The sequence below is a fragment of the Solanum pennellii genome, chromosome 1, assembly GCF_001406875.1.
Source record: "Solanum pennellii chromosome 1, SPENNV200".
In the NCBI taxonomy this organism is placed as follows: domain Eukaryota; kingdom Viridiplantae; phylum Streptophyta; class Magnoliopsida; order Solanales; family Solanaceae; genus Solanum; species Solanum pennellii.
The window spans coordinates 1958176-1979497 of record NC_028637.1 but is presented as its reverse complement, the minus strand read 5'-3'; the positions used below and the strand labels follow the sequence as shown (position 1 = coordinate 1979497).

Sequence of the window (21322 nt, the reverse complement as noted above, 5' to 3'; positions counted from 1 at the left end):
ACGATTTTCATGTGCTATAGCACACCATTTTTTGGGTGATCCGGATTCCACATGAAAAATGTCAAATTTTTTGTGGACGTCCGTCAAGACCTTGGCTATGCAGCTGGCTGGCCCTCACGGCCAGGCTGACCCATTTTCAAAGTCAAACGAGCCCTGAAGCACACATACCGCCCATTTTGACGATTTTTGTATGCTATAGCACACTATTTTTTGGGTGATCCGGATTCCGATGTCAAAAATGCCGAAATTTATTATGGAAGTCTGTCAAGACCTTGGCTATGCAGTCAGTTGGCCCTCACGACCAGTCTGACGCATTTTAATGGTCAAACAATCCTCGAAGCGCTCATTACCCCCCCCCCCATTTCAATAATTTTCATGTGCTATAGCACACCATTTTTTGGGTGATCCGGATTCCGATGTCAAAAATGCCGAAATTTATTATGGAAGTCTGTCAAGACCTTGGCTATGCAGTCAGTTGGCCCTCACGACCAGTCTGACGCATTTTAATGGTCAAACAATCCTCGAAGCGCTCATTACCCCCCCCCCCATTTCAATAATTTTCATGTGCTATAGCACACCATTTTTTGGGTGATCCGGATTCCGATGTCAAAAATGCCGAAATTTATTATGGAAGTCTGTCAAGACCTTGGCTATGCAGTCAGTTGGCCCTCACGACCAGTCTGACGCATTTTAATGGTCAAACAATCCTCGAAGCGCTCATTACCCCCCCCCCCATTTCAATAATTTTCATGTGCTATAGCACACCATTTTTTGGGTGATCCGGATTCCGATGTCAAAAATGCCGAAATTTATTATGGAAGTCTGTCAAGACCTTGGCTATGCAGTCAGTTGGCCCTCACGACCAGTCTGACGCATTTTAATGGTCAAACAATCCTCGAAGCGCTCATTACCCCCCCCCCCATTTCAATAATTTTCATGTGCTATAGCACACCATTTTTTGGGTGATCCGGATTCCGATGTCAAAAATGCCGAAATTTATTATGGAAGTCTGTCAAGACCTTGGCTATGCAGTCAGTTGGCCCTCACGACCAGTCTGACGCATTTTAATGGTCAAACAATCCTCGAAGCGCTCATTACCCCCCCCCCCATTTCAATAATTTTCATGTGCTATAGCACACCATTTTTTGGGTGATCCGGATTCCGATGTCAAAAATGCCGAAATTTATTATGGAAGTCTGTCAAGACCTTGGCTATGCAGTCAGTTGGCCCTCACGACCAGTCTGACGCATTTTAATGGTCAAACAATCCTCGAAGCGCTCATTACCCCCCCCCCCATTTCAATAATTTTCATGTGCTATAGCACACCATTTTTTGGGTGATCCGGATTCCGATGTCAAAAATGCCGAAATTTATTATGGAAGTCTGTCAAGACCTTGGCTATGCAGTCAGTTGGCCCTCACGACCAGTCTGACGCATTTTAATGGTCAAACAATCCTCGAAGCGCTCATTACCCCCCCCCCCATTTCAATAATTTTCATGTGCTATAGCACACCATTTTTTGGGTGATCCGGATTCCGATGTCAAAAATGCCGAAATTTATTATGGAAGTCTGTCAAGACCTTGGCTATGCAGTCAGTTGGCCCTCACGACCAGTCTGACGCATTTTAATGGTCAAACAATCCTCGAAGCGCTCATTACCCCCCCCCCCATTTCAATAATTTTCATGTGCTATAGCACACCATTTTTTGGGTGATCCGGATTCCGATGTCAAAAATGCCGAAATTTATTATGGAAGTCTGTCAAGACCTTGGCTATGCAGTCAGTTGGCCCTCACGACCAGTCTGACGCATTTTAATGGTCAAACAATCCTCGAAGCGCTCATTACCCCCCCCCCCATTTCAATAATTTTCATGTGCTATAGCACACCATTTTTTGGGTGATCCGGATTCCGATGTCAAAAATGCCGAAATTTATTATGGAAGTCTGTCAAGACCTTGGCTATGCAGTCAGTTGGCCCTCACGACCAGTCTGACGCATTTTAATGGTCAAACAATCCTCGAAGCGCTCATTACCCCCCCCCCCATTTCAATAATTTTCATGTGCTATAGCACACCATTTTTTGGGTGATCCGGATTCCGATGTCAAAAATGCCGAAATTTATTATGGAAGTCTGTCAAGACCTTGGCTATGCAGCTGGCTGGCCCTCACGGCCAGGCTGACCCATTTTCAAAGTCAAACGAGCCCTGAAGCACACATACCGCCCATTTTGACGATTTTTGTATGCTATAGCACACTATTTTTTGGGTGATCCGGATTCCGATGTCAAAAATGCCGAAATTTATTATGGAAGTCTGTCAAGACCTTGGCTATGCATCTAGTTAGCTCTCACGGCCAATCCGATCCATTTTCAAGCCGAAACGACCCCCGAAGCGCGCATACCCTCCATTTCGATGATTTTCGTGTACTATAGAACACAATTTATTGGGTGATTCAGATTTCGACGTCAAAATTGTCAAAAAAATTTGTAGACGTCCGTCAAGACCTTCACTATGCATCCGGTTGTCCCTCACAGCTAGTCCGACCAATTTTCAAGGTCAAATGAGCTCCAAAGCGCGCATACCCTCCATTTCGATGATTTTCTTGTGCTATAGAACACAATTGTTTGGGTGATTCGGATTTCGACGTCAAAATTGCCAAAAAAAATTGTGGACGTCCATCAAGACCTTGGTTATGCAGTCGGTTGGCCGTCACAGCTAGTCCGACCCATATTCAAGGTCAAACGAGCCCCAAAGCGCGCATACCCCCATTTTGACGATTTTCGTGTGCTATAGCACACAATTTTTTTGGTGATCCGAATTTCGACGTCAAAAATGACGAAATTTATTGTGGACGTCCGTCAAGACCTTAACTATGCAATTGGTTGACCCTCACGACCAGTCCGACCCATTTTAAAGATCAAACGAGCCTCAAAGCGCGCATACCCCACATTTCGACGATTTTCGTGTTCTATATCACACCATGAAATCTGGTGCCCGGAGCATCCAAAAAAAATTCTCAAAAAAACTTTATGAATACCTCTGTAATGAATTGGAAAATCTTCACGTATACACATAATCCGTCCATGATTCTTTTGGACTTTATCAACCTAACCTTTTTGGCCTAAAATTTTACGAGTCCATCAATGACAACCTATTGAATGACTCCCATAACATATTCATGATCCACACGACTTTATCTGAATATTTAGAGCCACAAAATAGAAATTCAAGATTATCTCAAATTTTCGTGTATCAATATTCGTCAATCAATTTTATATAGTGCCAACTAAACATATTTTTACCTCAAACTTTTTGTGTCCATCCGTGAAGACCTATTGAACGACTCCGTTAATATTTAATTTCTTATTTTTCATTAAAAATGATGTGGATCTACGTGAATATGAGTGTACCACATGCACATGTGTAGGATGAGGAACTAGTTTAGTATATTGTGTTTCAGTTCGTTAAATGGTTTCATTGACTAAGTTGTAAGTATAAGAGTCCAACTTACAACCAGAGTCAAATATAAGGTTTCCCATGTCATTCTGCTAAATTCATATAAAGATACATTAAATATGCAATAAGAATATATATACCTCAGACAATAATTATAATGTGATTTCAATGGTTGTAACTGAATGTTTAAACCATAGGCCATTACAATTTCAATTCAATGGTCATAATTGAATGTAACCATCGCACTGATCGAGGAGGTTGAGCAGAAACTCTACGTTTTTGTTACTGTGATCGATGAGGCTCAACAAAAGTCCTACTTACCCGCTCAACTGGTGTCATCAAAGATAATTAGATGACGATTGCATTCTCGATCCTCTTTCTTTACCACGAACTACATCGAGTCTGCAGATGGTAAAATGTCAATGAATGATCATTGGGATTGAATCATTCATCTTGTACTGCAAATTGTATCACTTCATAAAGCACAAACATCCCTAAATTATAAGTCAGACGTGGAAAAGCATTATAACGATTGCACCAAACATGCTTAAGACTCGCATAATCTATGCTGTTAACGGCCTTCTCAAAAACAAAACAGATTGTACAAGCACACACGCTATGTAGCAGATAAGCAGACTTACCTCAGATACACTATTCCAGGTTAGTCGTATTCCAATGTGCTAACGGCTGCATTAAGTATGTCATAAGCACTTCGGATTTTGTGTCTTTCTTCAATTGTCATTGTAATATCCTCAGAAGACTGCAAACACAAAATCGATTACATGTAAATACACGTCCAAATGAAGCCCAATACACAGTTTCTTTCAACAATCTTAATGGAACTTGTTCTTAGAAAGTTTCATTGCACAAATACATAAAGTAAATGATCCTTTTTTCATATTAGACCTGAAAGAGAGACTTCTTACTCTTGAAAGCTTGAAAGTTCGTAATAAATGACTTCCTTTCTAAAACTCACTCATTTATCAATTTATACGGTTCAGAAGGGAAAAGGTAGCAGCACTTGAAATTAATACGCATCCCAACAAATATTTATAATTTCACGACTCTTGACAAATTAGAACATAGGAATAATAAACTTATTGTATACATTACGAATAACTCGTATTATATGCAAGGTAACTTGAGAAATTGGAAGGTTGAGGTCAGAGTTTGATGTCATACCTCGAGTCTGTGCATGCTTTCTAATATATTTCTAATCGGTGTCTTGCATGATAAAAGAAGTTTCTGCATTTTAATATCTCCAAGCACAAGTAAGAGAACAGAGACTACAGAAAGAATTCTGCTTGAATGATCCTTTGCCAAGGCACCTTTCGGATGAGGCACATTTCCCCTGATAAATGATCCCATCACTTCCAATATCTGATTTAACAGCATGTTGCTCCTATCAAATAGGAAAAAACACGGAAGGAGGTAATAATCCCTTGTCTGTCGAATCAAAAATTTAGTAGTCTCGTCATCTTCCTCTGGAATGTTCTACATCAAAGTTAAAACAATTGAAAAGTCATGAGTTGAAGGTATTACAAGCAAATGACATTCAGAACAAAATTGCACCAACCATGCAAATGAAAGCTCTGAGAAGATGGGCTTTCGTTTTTTATGCTTTATGGGCTTCTATATATTCGAGTTACAAGATGGCATTCTTCTAAATACAAGTTAGTGGCAGAGACATAATCTTAACATCATGAAAGATTAAGCAACAAGTAATCAACAAAAGTTTGGACATATCTATAAAGAAATAGTACACACGGTTACAGGAAATTAACCGGTCATAAACAAAGGAAATTAACCGGTCATAAACAAAGGAGACTTGAAAAATACTTACATTCACAACATCTAAGAAGTACTCCGGAAGGACCTCGCTTAGTCTATTGATAGTTTGTTCAGAAAGTCGAGTAGGTTTTGAGTCTAGTGTGATAAGCAATCTTATAAAACCATAAATGTTGTCTACTGGTCGTTTCTGAGACTGCAGAACAAATAAAACCAAGAGTAAAGTGGCTGGAGAAATATCATGATCATTATCCCAAAACAAAAACACCTTATCAATACAGCATCTACTGTTTAACTCACTATCTCATCAAGAACAATTTTCTCCAGCATCTGCAAAACGAGCACATCATCCCCTATCTGCGACAACCAAGAACAAACAGCCCTAACAACTGCGTTGAATGTTCCACGATTTGACTTCCCTTCGTGCTTCTCCATAGGATCAATTTTCTCTGCAGAAAAGCATCCAGGTTCCAGATTTAATATTTATAAACAATAGGTCACAGCAAAAGATCAACTAACAAGGTGTCTGAAAGAGAGTATTTTTACAGCAAAAAAGGATTTAAAAAATAAATGCAGAATATTTAAGGACGAGTTCCTTGCAAAGGACTCTTATTTCTTAGTCAGACTCAAATCTCAATACCTGCCAAATTTTTTTGTGGTAATCTTTCTATCGGTTTCTCTTCTTTATTGATTGTTTAACAGCTAATCAATACACTAGGGAATAATTATGTCTTTTAGTCCAATATTTCTGAGGCAACACACTGACCATAACATTTGGGTCAGCTTGTGCACACCTTGACTATTTCGCTGGATACTTGCTACCTAGCACCAACACAAGTACATGTAACTTTGTCAACCAACGAGAAAAATCACCTCTGGGATTTAAATCCTGGTCTCCGTTAAATGCCAATTTATTGATTGCTAGGCTACTCATTTGGGTTCTGTATAGTGTTATCAAAGGCGAAAAGCGCAAAAAAACTCTAAGGTCCGTGAGGGCTTTAAGCGCAAATAAAGTGTGGACTTTAATGAAAAAGGCACAAAGGGAGAAAAGAATACAAATATATATGTTTAGTCCAAGACTATTAATTATAAACATGAATGCCAAATATATGACCAAAGAAATCGAAAAAATTATGATAAAGTGAAATATCAATTATTTAGTGTCACTTCTTCATACGAAGCTCATTGGCAAGGAAACGTTTTGCCTTAAAACCTTGATGACGACCCTGAAGCTCACATAAAGCGAGGCGAAGCTCTCAACACGTTTTGAGCCTCGCTTCAGGGCTTAAGCGCGCTTAAAGCGCGCCTTTGATAACACTTCTATAGTTTTCAAATTCTTAAAAGGACTGAGGAAACACCAAAAAGCCTGATTCAGAAGGTACCAGGATAAACTTGAAAGCGTGAAAGCAATGTGATGAAGAAGCTAATGTAATCTGCAATCTGGATATGGCCAGCCTTGTAGGCTGAGTGTAGAACTTCCATGACTCGGAAAAGGATAAATGGTTCCAACTCGTGACCTACATTAAAACAACCATAGATGAAATAATATCGTGAGAACGACTGCTCATACTCATACAAGAGAGAAGCACCAAAGATATATATTTGTGCTTCTTCTCATATATTTTAACTGAATCATTTTTTGTAACAATACATGTAGATGCTAACCAAAGAGAATTTCCCTTCATTTAAGTATATAACATTTCTTCCCGATACAAGAGAAGGAACATTTATTTAAAATATGTCTGAACCTATAAAGTCATATCATTTCTCCTGAGACAAGAGAAGAACGTTTATGTAAAATATTTTAGAACCAATTCAAACAATAAGGTCATTCACTGGAACCGTCATGGCCTGAAAGAACATACGCCAAACTTCTATCAAAATCTCGTCCAATTTTACTGTAAACACAAAAAAAACACAAATACACACCCAAAAAAAAGAACTTTTAGGGAACACTGACGTATTGGTGACACTCATGATCCATGAACATCAAATATAATATTTAAGAGAACATCAATGAAAACCTGAGAGACAATAATCCTCCGGTTCAATGCAGTAAACATGCTCCACAAAAGCTACAAATTAGTGGGCATATGCTGGAGGAAGAAGATGATAGTTATGATGATATAATATAATATTATCAACACTTGTGATGAGAACATTGACTGGGGACAACAATTTATTTGAAATATTTTAATATGTGACGAATTAGTTAGAGTAATAAGGAATTGCTTGAGAATCCATTTGAGAGGGGTGGAAAAAACAGTAAAGAATTATTCACGATAAAAGAATCGCGACCTGATGATTTCAATACATGCTCTGAGCATTGCAGGAATGTGATGAAAATTGATGTTATGACACACTTGCACTCTGTAACTCAAAAAGAATAGGTCATGCATTCATGGTAGTCCAACTGGTCTAGGAGCAAAAACCTTACTGATGCTAGAGATGGTTTTATTCAAGTTTTCAGTGACATTGTTGAAACCAGACCTATAGGCCCACCTTACCCCCTTGGAATTGGAGGACATGTGAGTGTCAAGTAACTCATTTGGCAAGTACCCTTAAAATCCAAGTCATGTGGTTAAGTTTATATGAGTTTCAAAGATATTTCAGGTAGAATCACGCAAACATTTTTACTCAACCAGTAATTCAGCCCTTCTTCTGCTCTATGAATTTCTCTCCATTTTGCTACTCCTAGCTTTGCGCCTTCAATTTTCCTAGCCTCTTTTCTATTTTCTTGTTTAATCAATGGGATTCACTCGCAAAACAGCTATAACACTTATTGAAGATATAATCTAAAAAATAGAAGTATGTTCTCTTAACAACATGAACTTTTGAATGAGATGGTCAAACACTTCAATATTACCTCAAAGCGGCCTCTTAAGATGGTCCTCAGTCCACGTGCTTGGCCGATAAAAAAAACCAAGTTCGCAGTCAAGGGAGCATGTTGAATATATAAAAGAATAAATTAAAGTGTATTCCTCCAACAAACTTTTATATAAGATGGTGACACTCTTAAATTACAATATTCCCGCCAATCCCTGAATAACTAGGCAAATCATGCAACATTTGTATTGAAGACATAATAATGTATATAAATGGGATCTCTCTAATCAATTAAAACTTTTAGATGAAATGATCAGACACGCAAACAGTTCAAGATAGTATCAAAGCCTCTACGGTCTTGGTAGAGATCCAATAGATTCTCCTACCGGCAGGTAGTATCGGCCCAATGTTTTCTTTGTTTGCTCTAACGTTTGTAACTATCTCCCCCTTCCACCCATCCTTTTTTGCCCAAAACCAATGTAGTTACCATTTAATCGTTGTCCCTTCTCTATATATAATACATTTGAAAGTGTCATACACAAGGAATGTATCTGCGTAGTGTGTATATTACCACATTTCTTTTTATTCCCACCCCCAACCCACTTACCATTTTCTTATATCCCTGATACTTAACTCAATCTCCATAATTTGATTATTCTCTTGCATTCTTGATTTTTTGATTATCGAATTTGAATTCACATTTGATTATTTAAAATTTTTAGTGCAACTTTGGACATATTGTAGTGGGAATTTGAGATATTTGATCTTAATCTTAGTTTTCGAGATATTCCAGTTGAATCCGTTTCCATACAAGGGCAAATAGCACCGGAAAAAGCTCAACGAACTGTCACCTAAATGAAGAATTCTAGACCTCCAATTCCTCCATTGTTTACATTGAAATATCTAGTACTGTCAGTGATGATTAGTATCATGTCCAGATATTCGCTGCAATGGTTATGCATTTGATATACTGAAAACACATAGAGAAGGGGATGACTACGAAGAGTTTAGGAATATGAAGATTTGGTGAGTTATTTCTATTGGTAATTGCAGAGGCTGAGTTGCCGCAGCAGTGGTGGTTGGATCTTTTGGCCAACTACGATGCTTCAAATGAGCAGAGAATTGCTATGTCTCGGTAGCAGAGATAACAACAGAGGAAGAGTAGGAGAGGACCCAAGTTTCAGAGTTCTCGAAATTGTTTAGTTATATGCAGTTGAAGGATTTTATCATCAGTGATGAAGTAGAATTTCACCAAAGAAGAATTTTTGGAGAGGACCCAAGTGTCGGGGGTCACTCTGCACAAAAGCGGATGATGGGAAGCATGTATGGGCAGGAAGTATATCCATCTAGGACTATTTGACAGTGAGAAAGAAGCTGCAAGGGCATACAATTAGACAGTTATAAAATGCAATGGAAGTGTGCTCTCCCTAACAACTCAAACTTTTAGATCAAATGATCACACACATCAAGCAATTCAACAATTTGAACACCAATTAGTTTTGTAAAGGACATTGATATCGCCATCTAGTTAAGGAGATAAAAATCATTCATGGCAAGGAGTTGTACTTACATATGCAGCATGAGGCTAAAGACTGGAGTATCACCTTGTCCAAGAAAGGGAAGTAATACAGGCAGCATACAGAGAGCTCCTGAATATCTCTAGGAAGCCTCATGAATGGACCATAGCTTACAGTTTCTACAGTGCAAGAAAAAGGGAAAACATGTGAGGAATTAATAATGTGAGATTCAGAATTATGAAACAAATTAAAGTTGGAACTAAATGAAGATGAATCTTAAGTACCATTGGAGTAGGTGCAGTAAAAAGCTCTTATAAAGTACTGCATATTTTCATATTCTTTTGCCGGTGTCATGTTTAAATTAGCAGTTTGTCCAACACGAAGCTGAAGACGTAACACAGCCTACAAGAGGCAATTATTGTAGAGGCACAAGATGAATTTCAGCTCAATGTGAAAACTTGAAGAACAAATGGATATGCATATAGCATAAATTTCAGCCCAAGAAAGACCAGTACTGGTGGTAGCTAAGTAGGTACCTTTGAATGTAATGGGTGTTTATCACCTAAGAGGACTAACAGCTTTGGAAGCTCCCGTATCCATGTACTATGATTTAATATTTCAAGATCTTTGGGATCCAGATAAAGGCAATTCTGCTCCTACAATCACCCAAAGTTTGATATTAGATAAAACGAAGAAAGCATATAGGGACATCAACCTTGTGCTGATTGTCTAGCAACAAGAGATAATCCAAGCTACTCATCCAGCTGGCTGCTAATACATGACTTTTTCTTCAATTAAACAGATAACAGATAACAGCAACCAGACAAAAGGAGTTTTCCCTTCGATTAAGACAAGGGAGTTATCACAAATTAAAAATGTACACACTCCAAAGATATGCTAGGAATATCAAAAATGTATTCTTTTGATAGATAATCTTACAGGAAGTAGCATTTCTTCAACAACAGAAAGGCAAGCCAATTTCATTGAGGACTCTGCACTGCAATTCTCAAAAACTCTCGTAAAAGCCTGCAATCGATTGAAAAATTTTACTTTTTAACACTGGCAGCACACAGCACATGAAAAACAAATCAAAAGGGGATCATAATCCTAGGGTCTAAATACAGTTGAAAATTTGAGGGCATGCTAAAGATTAAGGAATAACGACATAATCAACGTCAAACTTTTTTTATCAATTCCTCCAATATGTGATACTAAAACTGAAAATTATAGTTCTTCGAACTGCTTGACAAGACTGAACCATAAATCAAGAAAACAAAATGGTGAAGTTGCTAGAGAGACACTTGACTTAAAAAGTAAATGTTTTTCAGTTTGATGTGCAAACCTGAAGGATACGTGACTTCCAAGCAACAGACACTTGCATAATGAGTTTTGGGATAAAAGCAACCAGTGAAATTAAATGCTTCTCATGATGTACTTTACCAGCCTCTCTGCCATCGTGAATCTGCAGGATATAGGTATTCTATTATAGCATACCATCAGGACTAAGACACAGATACTCATCTTGAGAGGCAACTTAAACACAATTAGAGAGATGAAACAGGGAAAAAGGCAAGGCAAGAAATTTTCAGAAGGTCCGAAAATTTCTGGGGAAAACAAGCAACTACGAAGAATCTAGCTTTGAGCTGAATAAATAAGCAGTAATGATGCCTAACATTTAGATTTTTATCCCAAGCTCTGCATGTTGTGCATATTGCCAAAGCTAATTTACTTATTCTTTTCTTTTGTGAAAGGTTACAGACAGAGGATTTTCCAGGATTACATTACAAAAATCATAGAAAATTATGACTAAAATATCATTCTTCAATGTGAACATTTTACTTTTTCCTTTTTTGAGAAAGGCAAGTAAAACCAACTCACTGATTTAAGCAACGAAGGAGATAGAGAGCAGAAAATTTTTCACCAGTCAGGCAGGTATGCTGAAGAGACCTCGTGAACATTGAGAAAACAATGGCATTAACTGAAGACTACTGGAGGACATTTTATTCTTTAGTTAGTTCCATATCACGTGTTCTTAATAGATATTGCTTCTAAGCTTGTTGTGTTTTTTCCTGAAAGACCTCTAAAATTATACTTGTTAACCTTGAAGCAAGATTTCAATCTATGGTTCTCTGCATATAGAAAAAGAGCTTTACTAAAACGTGTAACAACTCCTATTAGTTTTTAGGAGCCAAAGAGCCACCTCAGATTGAAGATTAAAAGAGCCACCATGCTCAACAAGATAAAAGGCTTCGCTGCTCCGATGATTTTTCTTACGGTAAAGCCGTAAAGGTATAAGTATCCCCTCAGACTTGCCCCCCCCCCAACCCCCCAACACGCACTTTCAAAGTGGATTAAATACCATCCTAAAACAGGATGACCAAATATTTGGGGCATGGTGATACATACACTAGCTGGCAAGTTCAGCAATGACATTCTCATTCCTAAGTTACTTTTTCACTTCTTGTCATCAAAAAGAGTTACTTCTTCACTTCTCACTGGCAAAATTCTTAAAACTTTTACAGGTTCAGAGCTTTCAATTGCTATTTACAGTTCCATTAATAATCGCACACTTGACCTACCTGAACCTAATTTAAGTGCAACAGCAACAACTAAATCTTAATCCCCACTAGTTGGTCACTTTCTCATTGTCTATTTGCTTCCAATGTTCTTTTAATGCTAAATTCACATTGATTCCTGGAGATTGTAGGCTTCTTGCTATGTAACATATCGGTCTTGATTCTCTTATCCCTGCTCATATTCCCTAACTCACCTTCGATTGAAGCTACTTCTGCGGATTGCGACAGCACCCGGCCTTGGATCAAGGCTCTCACTCGCTCAAGACGTCGATGCGCCACCGGGTTGACCCCTTTCTTACCAGCATGGGGAGTGGCGATGGATGCCAAGATGAAGATGCGCAAAATATTGGAAATCTTCCTTGTTTTTATCTTTCAAACAAGGGAACCTTTTCAATCCATCCTCAGAAGCGCAGTATCTCCGAAGATGCCCTTCGACTACGGCATGGGAATTGTTTGATCGTCTTTCTCTGAGGAAGAGTCGAAATAGAATCAACTTCTGGATTCTATGAGTAATTCAAAACGAATCCCAGAACACCATTATCGTTCAGAATATATCTAACATTAACCCCACACCAACAGTATTGTCCTTTAGCTCTCTAATTTAACTCCCAAGTTTCTTTTTCTCTACACTAAGTAAATGAAGGGCTTACTTCTCATTCATAGGCATAAAAATTAAAATCAGCATCACAAACCTTTTCAGATAGAGAACTCTCAATGAACTCCAGAAATCTTTCCAGCAACCCAGGTGATAATTTGGACCCATAACTTAGATGCAAAAATATTTCTGTAATTACAATATTCAGCATGAAATATCGGTCACCGTCCTGCAATATTTTTTTAAAAAAATAAGATAGAAAAATTCAGTTCAATGAAAAAGGACAAAAGGAAAAGGAAAACAGAAAGAAAAAGAGAAGTTATTGCATCCATGACCCAATAACGTATGAGCATTTTAACAATAAATTTGTAAGGATGTCAACAAGGTAAATCATGGTCTACTTTACTCTAGCAAAGATGTCTTGTTTGGAATGATTGTCAAGATTGAAGAAAATAATTTTGAGATGCGAGATAGGAAGAACTAGCATTCTTGTTCCAAACCTTTAGTCACTGATAAAACAGTATTGTTTCTTTGAAGACTAAAACTAGTTTAAGAATGTTTGAACCACAGCTCAAACTTTAAATGCATGTGGCATGAAATTAACATGCTAATTACCAAGTGTAGTAACAGTTTGAACAGAGATATCCAGTTAACTTATACTGGCGTCTTTAACAAGTTCAAGCATTCAAGACCTATATTTAAAGACGACAATATTAAAATATAGGTGGTCCCACAAGAAAACCATTACTTTCCTCTTCCTTTCGTCTTTCTCTTGGAAACTAACAACTGAAAGAAAAGAGTACATTTCCCTACCCGTGTCTTCTCTTCCCTGGTTTCCAAGTTAGGGGAAGCGGGGAGGTGGGGAGGAAGAAAAGTTAAGCTAAGGAAACAAGAAAACAAACACCAAAAATAAATAGAGTGCGACAATGATGAAGAAAAATAATATCAATAAGGAAACTGTACCTTCTCTGACAAGCAATGATTCGAACTTAAAGGAAACTCATCCCATAACTTTTTTAAAGTCACTGCTGATATACTTTGGTGCGATATACTAAGGTTCTTTTTCTTGTAAGCAGGTGCCAGATTTTGGAAGTCGTGTTGATTATTGCCAGATGCATGAACAAAGAACCTGACCACAAGATCAATGCTTTGAAGTAAAAACGACATACAATCGAAGGATTGCACATCGACATGGGCCATGGAGTGGATTAATGGACTAAAGTCCTGGAAGCAGCTAACTAGAACGGGTAAGAGATCTGTCAATTTGTTGACAACACCAGAAAGATCTGCAAAACAAATGACATCTAGATTCAGTTTCAGCAACTCTTGAAAGGAAAAGACCATTTGAAAGTCACAATGCATGCAGGTAGGAGCTATATCCCAATAGATCATCACCGGACTGTAAGCAACCTCAGGCTTCAGCAGAAACTTTTCTGGTGCCGGCGAGGCAACCGGAGTTATTCAGAGAACTGGACAAAACTCAAAATATTGTTAAAATGTCGTTTCAACCTCTTCATGGAGCGTTGTTTTTGCTTATAGCATAGGGAGTGTGAGTTTTTCTACTAACGTATATATCCCCCAATATCAACTAGCGCATAGTTTAATGGGTCGGGCTCTATCTCCACTTAAATACCATGTTTTGAACAGGGTTCAAACTCGCGAAGTGCACCTAACCCACACTCCATGCTCAACACTCTTATCATTAGACAGATTCCGAAGGGGTATGTAGTGGAGTTAATAATTGGATAATGCTTTGGTATTTTGGCCAATGGAAGGACAATAGCCCACAAGTGATACCATGTTATTAGATGTTTAACACAATCAAGGAGATCATCTAAGCTTTTGTGGACCAGATATCATGTGATTGTACATTGTGCATCTAGAGGATAAAAAATATTACCAACTCCCTAATGGTTGGTATAAGTACTCAATGGTTTCATCAAAGTATCAGTTGAATTTAAGTATACGAGGGTGTATTTATATCCATTACAAGGATTTATCAAAAGTAACCTTGGTCTTTTAAATGAAAGGAGATCTGGAAGTTCAATTAAACAGAGTCTTACCGGTAGATTTATCAGAGAGATCAAGGTCAAAAGCATGCAAGCTAGCCCGGGTTGCATCCTGTACAAGTGAAAGAGTAATTATCTTACAGGGAAGTATTTGCAAGCACAGTATAGAACAACGGCAAATTGCAGTACATCAACCACTAGCTGGCAGAACTATCTCGCCCCTAATAAACAAGGAAATACAAACATAAAAAAGGTAACATGAACACCAAAGAAAGTTAAATTACAATGGTCCACTTTTGCAATGCCATTAGGAAAGGAGAAACTTACTCCATATGCAGGAGGATTTTCTGAATTTGCAAGTCTAAATAAAGAGAATAGGCCAGTCATCAATCTTATGTAGTGTACAATGATAGCAACTAAGAACATGCATCCAATTTATACAGTTTGCGTGGCTACATTCCATTCTATTCTACATCAAGTCCCCCCCCCCTTTAAAACTAGAAGTTATCTAGCAGTATCTTATATTGGCTAAGCTTTTCGATGAGATTATGGTGGTAAGGAACTCTACTGAATACAAGTGTTCGCACATCACTGTACAAGTAGGCAAGCTTGGTGATCACTAGTCACTACATTTCTTACCTATAAAACAGAAAACAAAGATGGTAAGTTTTCCCTTCTTCACTGTTGTCAAGATTCAACCTACAGATTATTATTCAAAAGAACGTCAAGTTACTGACTTGGACGATTAGCTAAAACCTCCATAGCACTTACTCATGGATCCTAACAGAATAAAGAAACGTGCTTTTGTCGGATATAGAAGATAAAACTTCATAGAACCTGAATAGGAGATAAGACAGAATAAGTATGCGTTGTATAAGAGCCAGAAATATCAACTAGTCTGATTTGATGCAAAATTAAACATTGCACACTTTCTTGACTACCAAAACAAATTATTTCCTCTGATCAGAATACAAAAATAATTTACTGTAACTAACACAGAACCGTAAACCTTCAAAAAAGAATGCACTTGAGTATGCTGATGGCACAAGTAACAAAATAGTACATTGTAACTTAAGGAGTCGCATTCTCCTTGATTACTACACGGTAACAGAGACAAGCAGCGAACCAACCCAGCAAGAGCGTTCTTTAGCCTCCCCTTGTCTTGCAAGTAAAATTTGTTCTTCTGCAGAATGTCCTCATAGTTCTGGAGAATCTGTAAAAAGAAGAAGCTTATTGAGAGAAAAACTCCATCATGGCATTTAAGACAATAAACTCTAACAAAATAAATGAAAATGAAATAAAATAGAATGCTACATAAAGATCTTACGTCAGACAAAATGGTGCATGAAGAAGTTTAGAAAGACATAGCAAAAGAAGAGTCATGAAACAACACTATACAACAAGAGCAGTTTCATCAATTTAAAGACAATGGGATGAGAAAAACAAAAGCAAGAGCCTAAGACTCTTCTTCTCTGATAAGTAACCTAAATATGATTATATTTAAGCACATTATCAAAGTTTACATCCACATCTGAACTGGAATGTATTGGTCAAAGAAAATATCGAGAAGGTATTTTTTTGTTAAATCAAGATATAGATAGAGAATTACCATCAACAACTAAAACAGTGCCCAAATAAAAATCAAGTTGGAATTTGGAGCAATATTAAGACTTCCCACAAAGAAAAACCTACATATCTACCTTTTCAGCATACAGCAAAAAGCAAGATGGAAAATACTGGATCAAGAGGTCAAAAAATTTGAAAGCCATCAACCGCACTTCAATAGCCATGTGTGTCATTGCATTAAATATATATGTCATCATCAAGGAATTAATTGGCCCCTTATTATCCTGCAACACAAACAAATAGCGTCAGCCCCGTCTCTTATAGGTGAGACATAATGCAAACTACAAAGTCCTGTATCAAACAAACAACATCCATAATCACAGCAAAAAGAAAATACAGCTATCTGCACTTAGATACTAAGAGAATATAAGCAGATACAGCAAAACCACAAGCAGAAACAGGGGATTAATGGGTAGCTTTAACTAATCTGAAATCCTCAAGACGAACAAGTAGAAATGGAACTAATAGTAAAATTTGAAGGCAATAGAAGCAAACTCTAGCTCTTCTTAAAATTTCACCCATGGAAATCAAATTAACAGCAGAGGAAACACACATTCTGTATTGCTTCAATGATAGTGGGAATGCTTCATTCAGTATCATCATCATCCCCAAAAGGAGAGAACTACGAGCACAAAGGACTATAGGCCTATTAGTCTAGTAGGAATCGTCTATAAGATAATCTCTAAGGTGCTTTCTGTTAGACTTAAGAAAGTGTTAGACGAGACGAGACTGTCTGTACTTCGTAAAATGTTTTTGTGAAGGGTAGACATATTCTAGATGCAGGGGTGGCAAACAAAGTGGTGGATTCAAGGATAAAGCAAGGAGTGTTGTGCAAACTTGATCTTGAATAGGCCTATGATCATGTGAACTGGAGTTTCTATATTCCATTATGCTTGAAATGGGACTTGGGGAGAAGTGAAGGAAATTGATTCATTTTTGCATCTCTTCGATTATATTATAGATGCTTCCCACAAGACATTTTCTAGATGCAGGGATGGCAAACAAAGTGGTGGATTCAAGGATAAAGCAAGGAGTGTTGTGCAAACTTGATCTTGAAAAGGCTTATGCTCATGTGAACTGGAAATTCCTAGATTCCATTATGCTTGAAATGGGATTTGGTGAGAAGTGGAGGAAATTGATATATTTTTGCATCTCTTCAGCGAGATTTTCTGTGTTGGTGGATGTTAACCCGTGTGAGTTTTTTGGAAGTTCGAGTGGTCTGAGATAAGAGGATCCTCTATCACCAATGTTGTTCATTCCAGTTATGGAAGCTCTAAGAGGATAGAGAGAACTATCTTGGGGGGATTGTTTGAAGGGTTTCGATGTTGCGGTTGGGGGTGTAGGGACAGTATCAATGTCTCATTTATTGTTTACAAATGATGCCCTAATATTCAGTGATGCAGTTGAGACTCAATTGGTTTATTTAGGCATAGTTCTCACTTCGTTTCAGGTGGTCAAGATGAGGGAAGTGACACTACGATGGTTTAGGCATGCGAAGAGGAGAAATATAGATAACCCAGTGAGGAGGTGTGAGAGATTGGCGAAGAAGGGCATTAGGAAGGATAGAGGTAGGCCGAAGAAGTACGGGGGAGGGATTAGACAAAACGTGACGCATCTTGAGTTTAACTAGGACATGGCCTTAGATAGGATGGTTGAGAGGGAGTGTTATCAAAACCAAAATGCATAAAAAAGCTCGAAGGTTTGTTGGGATTTTAAGCGCAAAACACAAATAAAGAGCGGGCTTTTAATGAAAAAAGACGCAATGGGAAAAAAAATATAAATATATATGTTTAGTCCAAGACTTACCAATTATAAGCACGAATGACATTTATATGAACAAAGAAACTGAATATAAAATAAAGTAAAATATCAATTGTTTAGCGTCTCATTGGCAAGGAAAAGCATGCCTTGGAACCTTTAATAACGGCAATGAAATGCACACTAAGCGAGGTGAAGCGCAAAACACATTTGGAGCCACGCTTCAGGGTTAAAGCACGCCTTTGACAGCACTATTTGGAGACTGTGAATTAGGGTAGAAAGCTAGTTGGTAGTTGAGCATTTACACGCTTCCTGCACGATAGGCATGGTGGCCGTGCTTAGACCTTCTTTCTTACTAGAGGTATTAGCACTTTACTAGTGGTATTAGCACTATTCTCGTTGTTTTTTATTCTTCGGATTTGGTTATCACCTTTATTTTTTGCGCTTTGACAATCGCATTAATTTGTTGTCACTACTGTTCTTTCCTCTCTATGTTGTGTACTGCTCTTCATTTCACATTGTTTCATCGTTGTTACTATTCTTGTTTCTGTTCCCCTTTTGAACTGCTTGAATATGCCTTATTTAAGCCGAGGGTCTTATCAGAAATAATCTAGCTATCTCTGGCAGGGTAGGGGAAGGTCTGTGTACACTATGTCCTTCCCCAATCCCACTCATGGGATTACTGGGTATGTTGTTGTTGAAGTACAACAAGAAAAACGATGGTCACTTAAGTGGGATTGTAGTGCATGGAAACTACTACACGTGATGAATAAATTTCTCTGGAAGTGTTGACGAAAGAGGCTTACAAGTTTAGTAGTAGTATGCATACCAAATGCACTTTCACTCCTAGAAACCATGCCAGGTGATGAAGAGAGGACTGGAAGAAAAAAGGTTAATGAACCTACCTCTTTACAGCCAGGAAAAATAACTGATTTGAGAAGTTGATATAGTGCTTCACGGACCAACTTATCATCATCACTGATACGTTCCCTCAGTTTCTCAATAACAGCAAGCTTATGCAGTTTCAACTCAGATGGGAATTTAAGAAGAACGTCTCTAATTCCGATTAATGCATCTGAATTTAACAGAGATATCACATGGGTAACGATTACATTATACCATAACTTCAAAGACAAGAAATAAGGCATAAAAGCAACAATATGGGTAGAACTCGTTTTGCAATCTCAAATACTTGCCTTACTCAATATAGGATGTTCACAAGACACCTAATATTTTTCTAACCAAAGGAACAAATGACTTAAGAAAAAACACAAAGTGAACTTTAAAGCAGTGAAAGGCTAGCTCTAGAAGAGTGACATAAGTTCATCTTTTATAATCATACTACTGCCACTTGATTTTTTCCAAATAGAAACCAAAAGGAAAACAGAATACCAAATAGAGAAAAAGCAAAAAGAAGAACGGAAGGAGAATGCAAGTGCCAAAGGGCACACATAACATGTAAGTAGCAAACAGATACAACATTGCATGATGCGGAGTTTTGTGAAATTTCTGGAATAATCTTCTCATAGCTTTTATCACTTCACCTCGGGAGCCACCCGAAAGGAGAATTGATTAAATGCAGCAACTTTGCTTGATTAGAGCATATGCCATGTAAATCAATTGATTGATTTGTTCTTCTTTCTATCTTCTGTTTTTTTCTTGTTTTTTTTTTTTTTAAATAAACAATAAAAAATCAGAAAGGATAAGTGTAACAGTTCTGTTTTTCACTTTTCTACTCTTTAATGTGTTGAAACTGCATGATATTCAGATCGTTGTCCCCGATAAGCAATAATCTTAAAAAGTTTTTACCTTTACGAACTTTCGCATTGTGATGACTTGTTTGCTGAAGAAGCTCTTTCAAGGTTAAACCTTTCTTGCTCACAGCTAAACCAGCCTTCTCCGAAGCTATACTTTGCTCAGGTAGAATGATTGCTGCAATTAAGTCATCAATAAAGCACTTTAATTCGTTAATTCTCCTCTACCGCAGATACGGGTGTTATACTTTTGGGGAAGAAATTAAAAGAGAAGATAGGGTGTTATACTTCGCTCTGAAAGATCTTTTTCTTTTCTTGAAAAAAAAACTGCAATACTTGTGTTACTTATGTAAAAAAAGTAGTATCTGTTTCTGGTTTGTATCAGTAGCTGCTGAACTGGATTTAACAAATGAACCGGCAGCAAAAGGTGTTGAACATGAACCAGTGGCCAATAGTGGCAGAGGAAGCCGAAAAAAGGGACAGACCTCCGAATGTCTACGATACCATTGCGTATACGGTATACTCGGGGTAGAAGCTTCGTATAAAAACGTATCACCATGCTATTAAGTATTTTACTTGCATTCTTTTCTTACTAAGAGGTGGAATATAACACAATGGTATATCCCATAATAGGTCTCATTCTCCTACTCTTTCCCAGAAGTCGACGACTATTCACAACTATTACCTTGACACTCAAAGAAGAGTTCTACCCAATTCTCTATTTCTCTCCTAGTTGATCCTGATTCGACATTAGAAGTATATTGCTAAAGGTTCCACCTTTTCTAGTGTGTTCGGAAAGATCATTAATCGAGAAAGACCTTAATTCACATTACTAATTGACCCCCATTAACCCAAACTGGTTAAAGCACCAACTTTAACACATAAAAATGGATGAAAAACTAACCAAACATACAATTACAGAAAAAGGGGTTATCCATTTTACCATTCTTTTTAACTTAAACTATATATACACAAAAACACAATACATATGCAAAATACACCTTAAAACATTCAGCATTCTTTTTACCTTTTGATTTGATTTCAGTGTTGGTGGCATTCTGTGCAGGAGGCAATTTTCTTCCAATCTTCCTTCTTATTTTCTGCAACCAAAAAAAAAATCAAAAAAATCCCAGTTCAATAAACACAAACAAGAATAGATTTTGATTAACAATTTCAAGATTCATTGAATTTTTATTTTTATTTTTACTTTGAAATCAACACCCCTTTTTTGCTGCTTTTTGGATTGAGCTTTATTCTTCACCATTACTAATCGCAGAGAAAAAAGTTACTAAATTTTTAAAAAAAAATCAAGAATTTGAATTAGGGTTTATCAGCTAACACAGTTTGCAAGGGTTTTAGCAAGTTAGGTAATAAGGAAGAAGAAGAGAGAAAAGAAAAAAAAAATATATATATATATA

General features: G+C 37.5%; 1 protein-coding gene across 4 annotated transcripts; it reads right to left on the bottom strand.

Moving 5' to 3' along the window:
* Window positions 1–3428: 3428 nt before the first annotated feature.
* On the bottom strand, window positions 3429–21275 carry LOC107007924 (testis-expressed protein 10 homolog). 4 transcript variants are annotated; one of them, XM_015206787.2, is made up of 20 exons: window positions 21112–21275; window positions 20932–21004; window positions 19960–20082; window positions 19056–19225; window positions 16467–16616; window positions 15830–15979; window positions 14821–14878; window positions 13721–14043; window positions 12855–12986; window positions 10929–11048; window positions 10526–10612; window positions 10123–10242; window positions 9871–9988; window positions 9640–9765; window positions 6626–6760; window positions 5544–5692; window positions 5299–5439; window positions 4638–4949; window positions 4097–4215; window positions 3429–3949 (listed from the first exon to the last, which is right to left on the bottom strand). In XM_015206787.2, exons 1-19 carry the CDS (start codon window positions 21166–21168, stop codon window positions 4117–4119), a joined length of 2643 nt encoding a protein of 880 aa, XP_015062273.1. In that variant the 5' UTR covers window positions 21169–21275; the 3' UTR covers window positions 3429–3949; window positions 4097–4116. The 4 variants fall into 4 exon arrangements, with proteins under 4 accessions (XP_015062273.1, XP_015062282.1, XP_015062265.1 ...); XM_015206796.2 differs by having other exon boundaries at window positions 3429–3928; XM_015206779.2 differs by having other exon boundaries at window positions 3429–3857.
* Window positions 21276–21322: the final 47 nt, after the last annotated feature.